The 15300-nt window shown below is 35.8% G+C and overlaps 2 protein-coding genes across 2 annotated transcripts; both read right to left on the bottom strand.

Moving 5' to 3' along the window:
* Positions 1-3288: 3288 nt before the first annotated feature.
* On the bottom strand, positions 3289-9469 carry LOC124456285 (polypeptide N-acetylgalactosaminyltransferase 13-like). Its single transcript, XM_047006764.1, has 4 exons — positions 9157-9469; positions 4924-5025; positions 4588-4725; positions 3289-3658 (listed from the first exon to the last, which is right to left on the bottom strand). The coding sequence occupies exons 1-4, from the start codon at positions 9466-9468 to the stop codon at positions 3512-3514; spliced, it is 699 nt and encodes a 232-aa protein (XP_046862720.1). The 5' UTR covers position 9469; the 3' UTR covers positions 3289-3511.
* A 4727-nt stretch (positions 9470-14196) lies between these two features.
* Positions 14197-15300, bottom strand: LOC124456289. The gene is made up of 3 exons (XM_047006768.1): positions 14859-15300; positions 14501-14671; positions 14197-14233 (listed from the first exon to the last, which is right to left on the bottom strand). Exons 1-3 carry the CDS (start codon positions 15056-15058, stop codon positions 14197-14199), a joined length of 408 nt encoding a protein of 135 aa, XP_046862724.1. The 5' UTR covers positions 15059-15300.

Below are 15300 nucleotides of genomic sequence, written 5' to 3'. Positions count from 1 at the left end.
TCGTGCTCGTGCTTCCTATAGACCCATTGCACTGACGTCACATTTTTTCTACGTCACCGCCGGAAGTTATGTTCTGGGGGTGAATGGCATTGTATTCTCTATTCAATGTATTCTCTATTCTATGTATTCTCTATTTTATGATTCTATGATACCAAAAAACGACTGGGAAGATTGTGTGGAATTATGGCCGAATGTTTCTTACATAAACGTGGGCATGTATTTATTGTTTTCTGTAAGCTCATACACACAGGACGAGCTTATGAACTACAAAAGTCTTTCGTGCTACCATAATCGGCTGATGATTGCGAATGTATGTGTGTTCATTAATTATCTTCACTTTTATTAAGCGATATCTGCTTCTATTTCTAATAGATAAATGTGAAACGCTAAATTTATTACATTTAAAAATTAGCAATGATTTTTTCAAACACCCTCCATATTTCCAGGGGCGTAACTGTTGGGGGGTGTGTGGGTGGTGTCACACCCCCCAATTGCTAAAAACAGTGTTTTTGCCGGGCATATTGCCGTAAAGTGGCAGGGCAGTGTTCAGGAAGTAGAAAAATTACCATACCATTGAAAACAACTAAATGATTACTAAGTGGAAATAACAAACCTTCATTTTTGACAATTTTGGCTTGATTCTATAGAGCAATGTGTCTGTGAGATGTGTAAGATGAAGTAATTATAAACACAGATACACATTCCGCTGGATACAATGATGAACCATTGCAAAATGGTGATAGCAGGGAGGGCACATTGTATATACACTTTGTGTATACACACTTGTTTATAAATGATTTATAAAAACATGTGGATACAGAAGAAAACAAACAAACTACAATGACAACAACTCATTAACCAGAACCAAAGCAACCTCGCTCCGTAAGAAAATGGTCAAATTTAAGTTTGTTTTTGCAGTTATGTTTACAAGTTTATTATGAGAAAGACCAAGATCCTGACAGTACAGATGCAGAAGCCAGAGCTCAATATCCTTGATGGTCTTCAACTGATTGATGAAACTGTTAGATCACTGGAAAGAATACAGAACACTGAATCCTAATTAAATGATCAAATGGACGTGAGTGTTAAGTTTCCGAAGACTCTAGGCTCCAATCCCGAGGAAGAGTTTGCTAGAAAAAGTAACAAAAGATCAAGCAGACGTTTGGATGACAACCCTGAGACTTTGGCAATTATGTTACTAAAAACTAACTATCGAAAATGCATGATTGAGGTCCTCAATTCCCAATGCAGAGAATATAGAGATAAAATAAAAAGTTGTTTGCAAAAGATAAAACCCTTAGCTGTTATCCTTCAGCCTCCACTGACTAAACCAAATTTTGAACAAGTTGAAAAGGTCACCGAACTTTTTCCTCCATCAATTAGCGTAGATTGTATGTCACTGTATGCAGAACTTAAGATTTTTGTTAACTTTGTAAATGAGACAGAAGAAGAATGTAAAACAGTCCACGACGCCGGAGACACTGCTTTCAAAAATAAAAAAATTTTCCCAAACGTTTATAAATGCTACAAACTTCTGTTTACTGCTCCAGTAAGTGTGGCTGATATTGAAAGATCATTCAGCAAAATGAAAATTGTCAAGAACTACTTGCGCTCAACAATGAAAGGTGAAAGGCTGGAAGAACTCATTGTCTTCTCAACCGAGAAGGATTTAACAGATAAAATTCATCTGGATGTAGTACTAAAATCTTGGGCAGCCAGAAAAAACCGTAAATTCAGAATAAAATTTAAGTAAAAAGCAACACCTCAAGAGTACGATGAGATGATTCTCTTTAAGACTTTTGATATGAGAACAAATATACATTGCTTTACTGTTATGTCCGAAACGGTTAAGGTTTATATTTCAAAACAGTTTTGTAATAATGTATGTGTTAGAAACCTAGTCTTCAATAAGGTATACTAATAAACCACGCATGCAACAATAGAAATGATTATAATTTGCCAGCCATAATGATTTAAGGGGTTTTTGTGGGCAACGCCCTTTTGCAGGGCAAATTTTCTCCACACCCCCCATTACTTCAAGTCTAGTTACGCCCCTGGTCATCACTGGTTTTCTCAAGTTAGTGACAAGAAAGTTTTGAAGCGAGGGAAAGATGTTTTCTGTTATCACTCGACGACAGAAATTTTGAGGCACTAAGGCTTGTATAACGCAAGTTTGTCGATTTTGAACAATATGGCGAAAGATTTACTCGTCCCTGAATCTGAAGAATTAACGATGTGACAACAGTCGAGCAAGAGGACATTCGACTTGATAAACTTGCCCTCGAAGTAATGTGGTTTTAAAGGACTTTCCAAAGACATCATGCTATTAGCTTTTTTATTCAGCACCATTGAAAATGATTCAGCCGTGGCAAAGTGAAGATGCAAGCTTAAAAAATTTCTACACGAGGAAAATTAAGTGTGATAACAAGGCATATTGTTTAATCATTGATGGAGGATATTTAGTCTAACTATCCCAATGAACATATTGATGAGGGAAATACGTCTGTAAACGTCCTTGTGATAGGAGAAGATCCCAATGTAACCATGTGATTATCTAACTAAAAGAGAATAGTGTCGTTATTTTGTTTTTATAATTGTTTCAAACTGTTGTTTCCAATTTGCCTATAACATTTTGCTCAGCTTTAATTGATAAATTATAAAACTTTGTTTTACAATCCTTTACATTCGCAGTCAAAGCCGTAGCTCTTTGCTAAAGCTGCAGAATTTGGAGGAATTCACAAACTTGTTTTCAATTCAACCATGAAAGCGCGTCATATATGCAGTTTGGCAAAATTTAATCACTCATGACGGCGAACTTCCCACTGCATTCACTGAGGAAGAAAGCCCTACTTAACTCGTGTTTGCTTGCCTACAAGACTGCTGATGTTAAAGTTTAACACACCCAACCCACCATACAACAAGTTTACTAAAAGCCCTAACTATATAGAAAAAAGTCTTTTTTACTTCAAATTAATTATATCTATGTTGCAGCATTATCGAAGGATTTCATCCAAACATAACTGAACTAAATTCTTGTGTAACAAGAAGCTTTACAAAAGTACTTATCTACAATCTGCAATATGCAGTTAGCAAATTGGATGATGTGAAAATTAGCACTGATTTTAAGCAGAATGCTTCACAGCTGCTTCGTCATCATGCACGACAATCGTTTGTTTATAGGGTCACAAATATGACACCTTAATATAGCGTATGACAGTTTTCGAAAATGCAAATGAAGCTTGATTAGTTTCAAAATTTAGTAGGAACTAAATAGTCAATACGGTTTTATAATACATCTTTCAGTATAAGTTTATATTGCCGTCTATTACTTCCATCAAAATTCAATTAAAAGAATTCATTGGCACGAAGTTTTATCAACGTACATTTTCTACGAAAACAATCTAGACTAGCTTTAGTTCCTGCATTAAGATTTTCTCAGCTGCAACGTTCTATGCAACTTTCTTAATCTGTTATGATGTAAACATAGTTACATCAGGTGTACTTGTCATGATCAATGTTGACTTTGTGTGTTTTCAAAGTATGGATAGGAGTAAAATCTCCAACTTTGTTGAATATTCTTCGTACATAGTTCTAAAATCAGCTTCTTTCCAAACTGTTGCAAGCAAAGGTTGTGACCAGATAATCTAATAAACTCATCCTAAAGAGAATATAAAAAAGTCATTTTCCAAAAATCGGCTCCTATTTATATTTTGTTTTACTCTGCCGTGGAAGATAAAGTCGGAAGGCTCATGCAGTGAGAATGTCACTTTTCTAATTCGTAAATGTCTTATGATTCTACCGTAAATGCTTTGAATTTTTTTTGTTTCAAACAATTTATACAATAAAATAGCAAATGTATCCAATTTTATTGAGCATATTTAGCATCACAGCAAAAATATTTATTTATTTTAAAAATATATTAATATGAATACGAATTTTTTTGGTAGAGTTATAAGAAAAAAGAAAATTCTTATCGGAGAGTACTAAGTAAACTTTCTTACAAACTTTCGTAATGAATACGCTGAAAATGCGAAGTTTCTGAACCTGAAACTAGTTAGGACACAAAAAGCGAAAGTCCAATAAGCATTGCGAAAATTTTACTTTTAGTTTGTTGTACTCTCTTGTACAAAGCAAATGTTTTAATCTTTAAACTCACATACATTTTTAAGAAAAATATTAGTGGGATAACAATTATTTGGATAGCATTTTCTCCCATTTTCAGTGAATTTTTCACTCACTTGACTGTAAGAAAACTTTTTCCTGGTTCTCATAGCTATGTTTTCTGTTTAAAATGTTTACAACCCTCATTCTGTTGCCATGTTTTGGTGGCAAATTATTTCACGTCATATGCTTCCATTTGTTTTTTTGATAACGCTAGAAACGTTTTTTAAAAATTAAAGCTATGATGAATTCACATGGACACCAGGTTGATAGCCAAGTAACGACTACCAAAAGCTCCTTTCATATTTGGATGCTATAATGTTGCTGCCTCTCCACCATTTAGTTCTCGTATAAATTATAAGATTTCTCTACATTTCACTGTTTCATTTTTCTTGTTAGAGCTACACATCAATACATTCAACATACCCTGGTATGCTCCCACTTTATGTGTCCATGAATTGTTTTACAATGCTGCATTTTAACGTCAACTCCCCTTCCAACCGCTGAAACACCCATGCAATGACCGTTTTTCCAAATTTCCATTTCTTTTGTGTAAATAAAGAACTATATAATGCAAAAAGAGAAAATTGTTAACCGTCCACCCTTAGGAGTTTTTCGAATCCAATATTAATTAGCCTCTTGATTGTGACACATTTGTCATCCTGGGAACAAAAATTTTATCACGACCAGCAAAGTATTCCAGCAGGTAGACAAAAAGTGAAAAAGAACAAACAATGAAAATACTATTTTTGGCTCTGTTACCTGATTGCCTCCCAGTCCATGACATGGATACATGCCAAGTTGATGTCCAGCATTTTTGTTTCCGAATGTGTCAATGCACATTCCGCTGTAGGCGTTTATCACCTGAATATTGGATAAAAAGAAAAAACGAAAGTTCTCTTTAAAGTCACTGTCTTTAGAACTATACTTTTTGTGAAAATCCCTTTACAATGTTCAAATAAACAAAAATGTTCCATGATAAATTCTTTGTTCAATTAGAATTATCAACTTTGGAAGTCATTTAACATTCATACAAAATTGACTGCAAACTTATAAGAAATAACGTATCCTCTCAACTAAAAAAAGTGTACCTTACCTCCTGGGCCTTTCTTAACTATATAAGTGGGGGCGTTCGCCCCACCCCAACTCTCATTCCGCCCTCCTCACTTATGGATTTTGCCCCATCGAGGGGCAATTCCACTATGCCTTCAATTTGTGCTTCATAACGTAGTAATGATGTTTTAACATGTCGGCAGTGCAAAAATATCTTGTATGTTGTTCCCGACACCATTTTGTTTAGCATTTTGATAATCTATAAATTTTGTGCAAAATGGCGTCGAAAAATGAAGAGCTCGTGTATAAAAAACACCACTGCAATATCAAAAATACAAATACTAATTGTTATCCTTTGCTTTTGAGAAGGAATAAAACAAATACAAAATTACAACAAACGTCATAAAACTCTTTTATTTATTAAATCTTATTTTGAGTTTGCGGCGAAGGAACGTCACCAGGTGAGCAATGGCCGACGAACCTTGTGCAATACCGCCAACATAGGGGGGCCGCAACAAGCGAAGCAGATCGGCATAGGTTGTGAACCTCTTCCCCAAGGAAACGATGGACGTGATGAGATCGTCAGAAGCGGTTGTAAAAAAATTGTTAAACACAAAGAACCATTTAAGACAGAATCTTCATAATTTTGTAACTCATCGAGCAGATTGGCGTGATGTCGGCTAAGGTTTTCTAAGAGTTGCTTTGTTGGAGAAAGGAATTTTTCTAACTCAACTGAGTTGACTCATCTTTCATAAAGCTCATTCGTCTGCTCTGTTTGGTCGTTTTTCGAATTTTTAAAACTATCAATCACGAGTCTTTTGAAAGCGTCGTACAGGTATTTTAGGAATCGTATTGCGTTGTTATAATGCTTTCCTTTAAGCATTTGGTCAACGGAAGATTCACCAAGAAGATTTGCCTCGATTACGATGTCGCGAAGACCAGCATCAGCAAACCTCTTTCCGATAAGAGCAATGAATATACACATTGTATGAAACCCTCCAAGCCCCAAAACGACGAACTGCTTAAGATCTATGTATCTTGGATTCATCATAACTTCCACATCTTTAGCGTTTATCGCAATATCTAGCACCACATCTGTTTCGATCAAACCAAGTTTTTCTGCCTTCACCTTTGATTGACTGAGGAGTTCCAGAACAGTATCATGGGACGTTGGAGATTTGTTAGTCGACGGCAGGTGGCCAATTTCATGGTAGCTGTCGTTGTCGTTTTTGCACAAAAAATAATTAAAGCCTGTCCAACTAGTTATCTGCTTGCTGCTCGAAATTTGTCTTATTGACTTGAGCTCTGGCGATGATCCAAAGCGTATCAAAAATGTATGAGAGTTTTACTTCGTCTGTGTGCATGCGTAGCTGAATGCTAGTCGTGGCTTCTGTGTTTTTGCGCTTCACCTGAACGTACGAAGGTATCTCTGTTAAAAGAGGTTCAAACTTTTTCGTTTTTTTGTTTCTTACATGAATGTGGAGACACTAAGGAGTCTACAGAAGATGGCTGGGGTTCATTTATTACAACATATGATGGCTCGATGACAATGCCATTCGTACAGTGCAAACTAGGCCCTTTGAGACTTTCAGGATTGATGTTGTTGTTATCCCAAACAAAAGTGACGAATTTAGATGGCTGAATAATAGCTCGAGAAAAGGACCTGTGAACTTGGTCTTTTAAATGTTGAATTGCCAGAGTAGTTTCAAGAATAAGCACATCATCAAAAGACATCCCGTGGCCGAACTTTTGTGTCCAGTTGATAACTATTTTGGAGCCCGTATTTCTTTTGATGCCAAAAGGAAAGGTTGTATGCTTTTAAGATTTTTTCTGACCATTGTCTGCGTGGTAGATCAGATCTGGTCCAATTGAAGACGCTAAACGCATCACCTTTGCGAATTTCGTTGATTTATGAATGAGGACTCCTTCCAAAAAACAGGTTTGTTAGTATTGGAATTTCTGTTTCTTCGGACAGAAGCTCTGGTGGTGGAGAACTTCTAAAAGTACTGGCAGTTTCCAATAATTCTTTACGTATTTCATGGGCAACTTGCATCGTTTTCTCGTCCAGCGATAAGTCGTCCCATTTATAGTTCAATAACTTTGCCTTAACAGCTGCTTCAACTAACTGCCCCTTTTCAACATTGTTATTAAACAAACACTCACTGCCGTACTTTGGACACCAAAACCCAACTTTTGAACCAAAAGATTTCTGAATCTTATCTTTAAGCTTTTGTACTTTAAGTGAGCTAAACTGATTTTCAGCACCAAATAAACGTTCTGCAATTTCTAAGTATTTCTTAGTTAAATCAACCATCCGCCAAACTTGACACCCAAGGATTACCTTCTCTTCGATGACAACAGATAGCTCCTGAAAAACGGTTTCACCATTGCTTGAAGCCACTGGTTTTGTCTTGCGCTTTTTGCAGATTTCCATATAACACGATCTGTGATAAAAATACTCCTTTGCTAAAGTTGTCTGCCATTCTGAGTTCCAAACCTCTGTTTACAAATGTGGAAAATCGAATGATAGAGCAGCATCGTGCGAAGATCGTGCACCATTCTCAGTCTCGCATTTTTCTTCTGCTGTTTTTCCTTCCACACACACAACACTCGTGATCTGCCAATAACGTACCTACATATATTTACATAAGTAACTTAATCAACTGTAAGTTTTAATTATAATTAGGGTCTTACTGATAAAGAGACATCAGCGAATTATACCTCTTCGATCTGTTTTTCTTGTTGAATCTCGCTGTCGCTCACGTATAGGCTTTTTGACTTTTAACTTGCCGTGAGTATATTTTTTATAACATTTTCGATGATACCCGTACTCTGGCGAGGGAAGATCTTTCCCAAAAGAATCGATTATTGCAATAATTTTCTTATCCTCACATTTCTTTGCAGCTTTGTAGATAGATTTTTTGGACGTGTCACTGAACCTAATCATCGATTCATACGGACACTTTTCGCTGCACTGAAGAATGCACCCGATAAATGTTTTATTTGATGTAGAGTTTTTTTGTGCTTTTGACAGTGAAATACTCACATCAACTCCAAACGGTATATTTTTTCGTTTTCCAGACATAGTTTGTCAGACAATACATGCAACCAATAGAACATGCCAGGCGAACATATAATTTTTATGTAGTTTATATGAAGTATGGTATTTCCGCTGATCAAAATAGCCAAGTCTCACTTCTACCTGCAAAATTATTCAAAAATCATGGCGCTCCTCAAAACAAACCAAACGCTGTCAGTAAAAGTTATTAGTCGACCTTCTCAAGAAAATTTTTCCTCGCCGACTTATTCAGATGATTTTAAAGGTGTTTAACTACAATTCTAGCATAAAATGAAATTGCCCTAGGTATGGTAAGTTTTACTCAATTTTCTTCACATATCTGCCTGACTATCAGAGGTAGCAAGCCTCCAGTTACAGAATTCTAGTCAGCTTTTTCTGTCCTATTGCATCACAACATGATTGTTGAAAGGTCTATCTCAACATACAACATGCTGTTTTCTAACCTACGAACAGCCACTTCAGAGATGACATTAGTTGACTGATTATTAATTCACTGGAACGGTGTTACGAGCGCTCATTACGATCCACGGCTTGCTGTTTAGAAATTCATGCTCGATAAAGACAGAAGAATGAATTTTCCAACTGTCAGCACGTAAATGGAAAGGATTTTATCAAAAGTTTTCAAGCAACCCTCACAACAATAAAACTTTTATTGTAAAATATTGTAAACTCGTTAGGTCTATAGAGCTTTTACAATCAAGGTTGCTTGTTTGTTTGTCTTATATGGAACAAGACAACCATGGGAATATTTAATATATTCAAAATGTTTAGTATGAATATTTCTATACATCTTATATTACTTGTATTACACTAGACCCTTTTGTCACCCCCCACTGAGAAATTCTGAGAAAGGCCCTGCTTACCTCTCCTCTTCCCAATGGATTCAGATCAGGAATTTGCATTTCTGGCATGAGCATTTCAAGATACCAAGAGAAAGTCTTGCATTGTAATCTTTTTCTCAATTTTTGTCTTTCTGATAAATCGCCAGCATCCAGTTTCGCAAATGAAGGATGCTTCATGGTATATACAAATGGCTTAAATTCGTCTAGCCAGACCTCTACAAAACGCTTTATATTCTTGTCCGTTGAGTGCATGGCAGTTTTGTAAGGCATTCTATCACGAAAGACATGGCCAACTTTTGAGCAAGGTAAAATTTCTATTGTTCCACCACACATCCAAATCTATCAAAGAATTGTAATTAGCATTTATACGTTTTATGTCCTCAAAATGTGTAAACCGACTCATTACAGTTTTTTAAAGAAGTACTGTCACAACGCAAGCCCATTTAAAACGATACGTTTTAGCATGACAAAGAATGACTATAGCACTATACAAGAATACAACGATGACTTGTATTCTTTTAATTGTAGAGAACTAGTTTTGATTTCATTTTTTCTCACTTTTTCGTGCTGTATAGTTTCAAATACTGATCAATAAAGGGAATAAAACACATTGGATCGAATATCAATACTGGTGTTAATGATAACAGCCAATGGGATGAATTTATTTCATACTCCCTAAACGACATCTCGAGGTTTTCACCACCCCAGTTAGTCATATTGGTGTCATATGCTCCAAGACGATAAAAGAATTTTTGATATTGCAAACAAGCCACCAGCCATTGTCGGAGATCTAAATGAAAGTCATGCAATTTAATTATGAGAAGTTTGGCCTTATTGTTTCAATGAGTGAATATGCGATTATAGTCCAGCGGATAGACATTTCATCAATATGTCATGGATTTACATAATACACACATTTTAGAGTAGGAAAGCATTATTTCTTGCTAAGTATCACAATTTCTTCATCATTGAATCAACTCAAACTCAAGCTTACACATTGTATATATTCTATATTTGGAGAATTTGTAGCTTTTTTTATCAAACAATGAAACATAGTTAACAAAAGAAACCTCAATGGTAGTCCCCTGATCTCCTTTGATTTCTCTTCTGCATTCATCTTTCGCCATTTGAAACGCATTTCCCAATTAAATATTCCAATACTAGGTTCGTGTCTCTGTGCGTAGTGAAATGTTTTATGATCAATAACTTCAATGTCAGGTGTAACAACGTGTGTTTGATCCTCGCTAATTCTTGCTAAAAGTGGCTCAAGCCAACCTTTGTTTGCTTCGCAATGCGAATCAAGAAAAACTAAAACTTCTCCCATGGCTTGACTTGCTCGAGCATTCTAGCTCCCACAATTCCATGGCGCTTTGGCATTCTCAACAAGCTTACTTTTTTCAACAATCTTAACTTTTCATGAAGTTTTGATCCCAAATGTTCTAGTATATGAAAAATTCCATAATATTATTGGCTATTGCTTTAATAGCAAAAAATAGCTCATCTTTGGGCCCATTCCCACTTAATTCGTTAGCTCATCGAATTATTTGATTCGAAATCGATTCGTTTTAAAATGAAAAAACACGGGTGTTCACAATTAAAGTTTTATCCGTATTATTTTTCGCTTGATAACATAGTATCATAAGAAACTCAAAAAGATAGATATAGAGAAGCAGGTCTTTTAGTCTACGTCTAGGGTATTGTGGGTACATACCTTAGAATGTATACTTTATGTAAAATGTATGTTTACATTTACTTCACGTGATTGACATTAAATTTTGGCGTCTTTTCTAAACCTTCATTGAATCTTTGAGAATAACAATATTTAATAATAACGAATACAAATGGCGGAGATTACTGGAATGGGCATACTTTTGCGGGAATACCAAAAGAACGGAAAAAAAGCCACAAGATCGAAGGTAATGCGAAAAAAATACTGCAATACTTTCAAATGAATGCAAGGCGTAGCATCAGTCTTGTCATTAAGAAATACATCGAGGCCTGTTGCATCAGGTTTGTCATTAAGGGAATACATCAAGCTGATCATCAAACTTAGGTGGTTGCTTTCGACCAGTAGCATGAGTCGCCATAGCATGTACTTCTTATAAAGACCTTTCAAATGTTTTATTTTCCCGTGACGTTGAATGAAGTTTCTCTCAGTATTTCTCGCCTTCAATTTTTCGACTATATTTTTGTAAATATTTGCGTTTTTGTGAGTATTACTTAGTTTCTTTTGTATTTTTTTTGTTAATAGAAATCAGTGCCATCACTTCTTCATCAAACCAGGTTTATCTACGTTTCGACATATTTACTCATAAATAAAACTGTAAAATATTGCTGCAAGCAAACACAGTAGAAAGAAACGCGTGACATGTGTGACCGCACGAAAAGTCTGGTTACTAAGCCAAAAACATGTGATTGATCAAGATTGATCTGATTCTATTCGTGTTGCATGTTCACATTATCATGCAGACCAAACTAATCCGATTCGAGACGACCTTTTCAAGTGGTCCAAGTTAGTTCGGATTGAATTCCTTTTTGCATCACTTGCAAGTGTTCACATTAGCCCTCATACAGACTCTAATCGATTTCGAATCGATTTAAAGTGTTAGTGTGAATGGGCACTTAAATTAAATGTTCGTAAATGTAGATCGTCCAGGTTGGTATAGTCCTGAGAAGGACTGTTTTTGTTGTTGTTGACTGACGTTGCGACAACCTTAGCGGTAGTCATCTTCGTAGTCAAATGCAAAACAGTCCTTCTCAGGACTATACCAACCTGGACGATTTACATTTACAAACATGTAACGATACTCCCGGGTTCAAACCATTTACTTTAGCACTTAAATTACGAACGAGGACTGATTTACTAACATTTGAAATCATAACTGGCTGCTCTCATTATTATGTTATCAGGCTTAGTATCCTTATTTAAGAGGTTGATATATTACTACGTCAGCCTTTTGTAACCCAGACAACTGTATCAAGTATGTTATTGGTTTGCATGTATAGATAGAAGGTGAAAAAGCACTGATGCATCAAAATATATGTGACTTTGGTGCATCATGCAGTAGATCGGTAGCTAAATCATTATAGTTTCTAAAATATAACACCAAATGATTGCAGCAAAACTGGCTTAGAAAAAATCGCACATTTAAAACAACCTAACTGCTGATAAATCATTGTAAAATTTAATCTTGATTTCTACATCGTATTTATCGTGGCCTAAGTTGTACAAAACGCGATTTAGCTTGTACGCCAGTAAACTTGTTTTTAATGATGTTTTAAAGGGGAACTCCACCCAAAAATAATGTTGGTCTTAAAACTTTGTCTGTCCCGTGAAAATAAATATGCGGCATTTTTTTGTTTGTTTGATTCAATATTTTCACAAAAAATGAGTTGAAATGCTGCAGCTAGGGCATCCGGTGCGTGGGAGCAGAAATATGTCAGCGGCTTGTATTGACGTCATATCGTCAATTGCTCCTCAAAGCTTTATGTAAAGTCATTGCACAGTCATAATAAACTTGCGTCAAAATGCTTCTCCTAATCACAAAATGTTTCTTTTCGACCGTCAGAATTTTTTATTCGTAGGTATATACACAAGCAACTTTTATAGCTTACATGCAAGTATTGAGCTGGTTATTTGTATTCTGTTTTAATAAAACGTTTTCACATCCATAAAGGCCATTATCTCACAGTTTCCGCACTACATATAGCACTTGAATATCGATTAATATTATTTTTTAAAAAATACGAAGGTTTCTTTGTGTGGAAACTGTGCGTAATGCCGTTTGCTTGTCCTCTGAATTCAACTTTAACAACAGTTTCCACTGATGTGAAACCAATCTATTGCCCTTAATAAACATTGAATAATAATAAACATGGTTGTGTAACTCATTACTGTTAGAAAATAATCCTACATAAAACCATTGTAAAAATTGCCAGTGCTATGAAAAACGAACACCCTCATATTGATCACCAATACGATGTGTGGCATTTGTCTAAATCTGTCACAAAAAAACTAACAAAGAAGGCTAACATTAAGGGAAATGATGACTTGACCCATTGGATTAAGTCCATTTCTAATCATCTTTGGTGGTGCTCTGCAAGTTGTAACAAGAATGCAGAAGAATTGGTGGAAAAATGGAAGTCTGTCCTTAACCACATTTCCAACAAGCATTTCTGGAAGGGGAACACATATTTTCATCAATGTTGCCACCAACAATTAACAGAAAAGAAACAAAGCAGAAGAAGTGGTTATTTCCTACTTCACAAGCATATATCGCTGCAGAGAAGGTGATATGTGACAAGAGGCTTCTAAAAGACCTGCGGAAGCTATCTGAGTTTTGTCACACAGAGAGTTGGAGGTTTACCATTCCTTTACTGAAATATTGCCCAAAGCGAGAGCATTTTATTTCCTGGGATGGTAGCCCGCACTCAGTTAGCAGCATTAGATCACAACAACAATATTAAACGTGATAAAGCAGTCATTAAGTCAGGGACAAACAAAGGGCAAGACCGTTACAAAATGATTTTGCTAAAACACAGAAGCAATGGGTTGTAAAAGCAATGAAAGAAAAGAAAGAGTACCAGTACATTGATAAACTACTTGCGGAGGTTGTGAATGCATGCAAAACTGAGGAGATTGAACTTGTACATCATGGCGAGAATCTTCCAAAGAACATTTCTAAATCATGTCCACCCAGGAAAGAAGTACTTGTAAAGGAACATCAGTCTAGATTTGCATAAAATGTCAGTGGTGATGTTAGCTATGGCAATAGGTTTTGCCATACCCATATAATATGACGTTGAATCAGTGAAGACAACTTTTGTACTACTTAAAAAATGTTCATTCTTAAATATTAACATAGCAAAACCTTTTGCTATAGCTAGTTTCACCACTGCATTACACAAACTATTCATGTAATTAATTATAGTTACGTTATAACCAGTGTAATAGCGAAGCCACATTTATAATCATTTCTTTGTAAATCTGTTTTTTTTTGTAATAAATTAATAATAATAAATGTGCATAGCATGACCTATAAATGAGCTGGCTATGCCAGTTTAATATTGACATACAAAGTAATTGTAATGGGTATACCTATATCATAATAAAATACTTCATTCATCAACATAGTGAAAGCCTTCAAATTGAAATTCCTCTGCAAGGCCAGGTGGAGGAAATGTTTCTCTAATGCGAGTAACTGCACATGATGGCAAGATGACTCTCACTTCTCTACCCAAGACACCCCAGCACCATCTTGCCAACTGTCTATATGCAATATGGCGGTACAGTTTGTCTTCGGGCCCATCATATGCTACCTCATATTGCTGCTTGTACTGGTACCAAGCTGTTTGTAAAACCCACCTGTTAAGACAAACAGGCTCAAAACCAGGATGTTGTGTAATGCACAAAGGGACGTCGGTGGTCTCATTCGTTTCTACTGCCTCTAAATTTTTGTCACAAATATTGGAAAGCTCTTTGCAGCATAAACATTCCTCGTTATTATCCATTATTTGGCAGTTACCACATTGACACCTGAATATGTTAAAAGAAAGGATCTTGAAAAGTAAATGTCAAAACTTCAATAAAAATTGTATCTTACAATAAAAACTTTAAAATCTAAAGTATTATGTTTGTGTGGACGTGGTCAACTTCAAAAACTGAAAACGTACTTTTGAGATAGAAACAATGGTCTAGAATAATATAACATTTTACTACCCACCATTCAAGATTGTCGCGCCGAGATTCATCGTCAAAATACAAAAATTCCTGTTCTTCGTTATCCTCAAACTGGTGAGCTTCTTCGTGTTCATCAGCCGGCCATTCGGGCTCAAACTGATATTGCCGAATATTGTTTGTTGGATTGTCTTCCATTTCACTATCGATTGGTGAATTAGGCCGAGGTTCTTCCAAAAAAGCCATTATAAGCGATTGTTTTGTTTTTGTGCTAGGCTGTGCGTTATTATTTTACTTTGTTGTAAACTCAACTCCAAATCGGTTTGACGATATGACGTCAAAATAATTTCCGCTGACGCTTTCTGTGCCCACGCTGCTAAGCCTCAAAACAGCTCAAATAGCGCACTTGAAGACGCGATTTTGTCAAAAATAAAATAGCTGATGTAAAAATTTCAAAATATAGTAACCTTTGCATAAAAATGGAACTT

Source organism: Xenia sp. Carnegie-2017, unplaced genomic scaffold (assembly GCF_021976095.1).
Source record: "Xenia sp. Carnegie-2017 unplaced genomic scaffold, XeniaSp_v1 HiC_scaffold_45, whole genome shotgun sequence".
Lineage (NCBI taxonomy): Eukaryota > Metazoa > Cnidaria > Anthozoa > Malacalcyonacea > Xeniidae > Xenia > Xenia sp. Carnegie-2017.
This window is presented reverse-complemented; position numbering and strand designations above follow the sequence as displayed.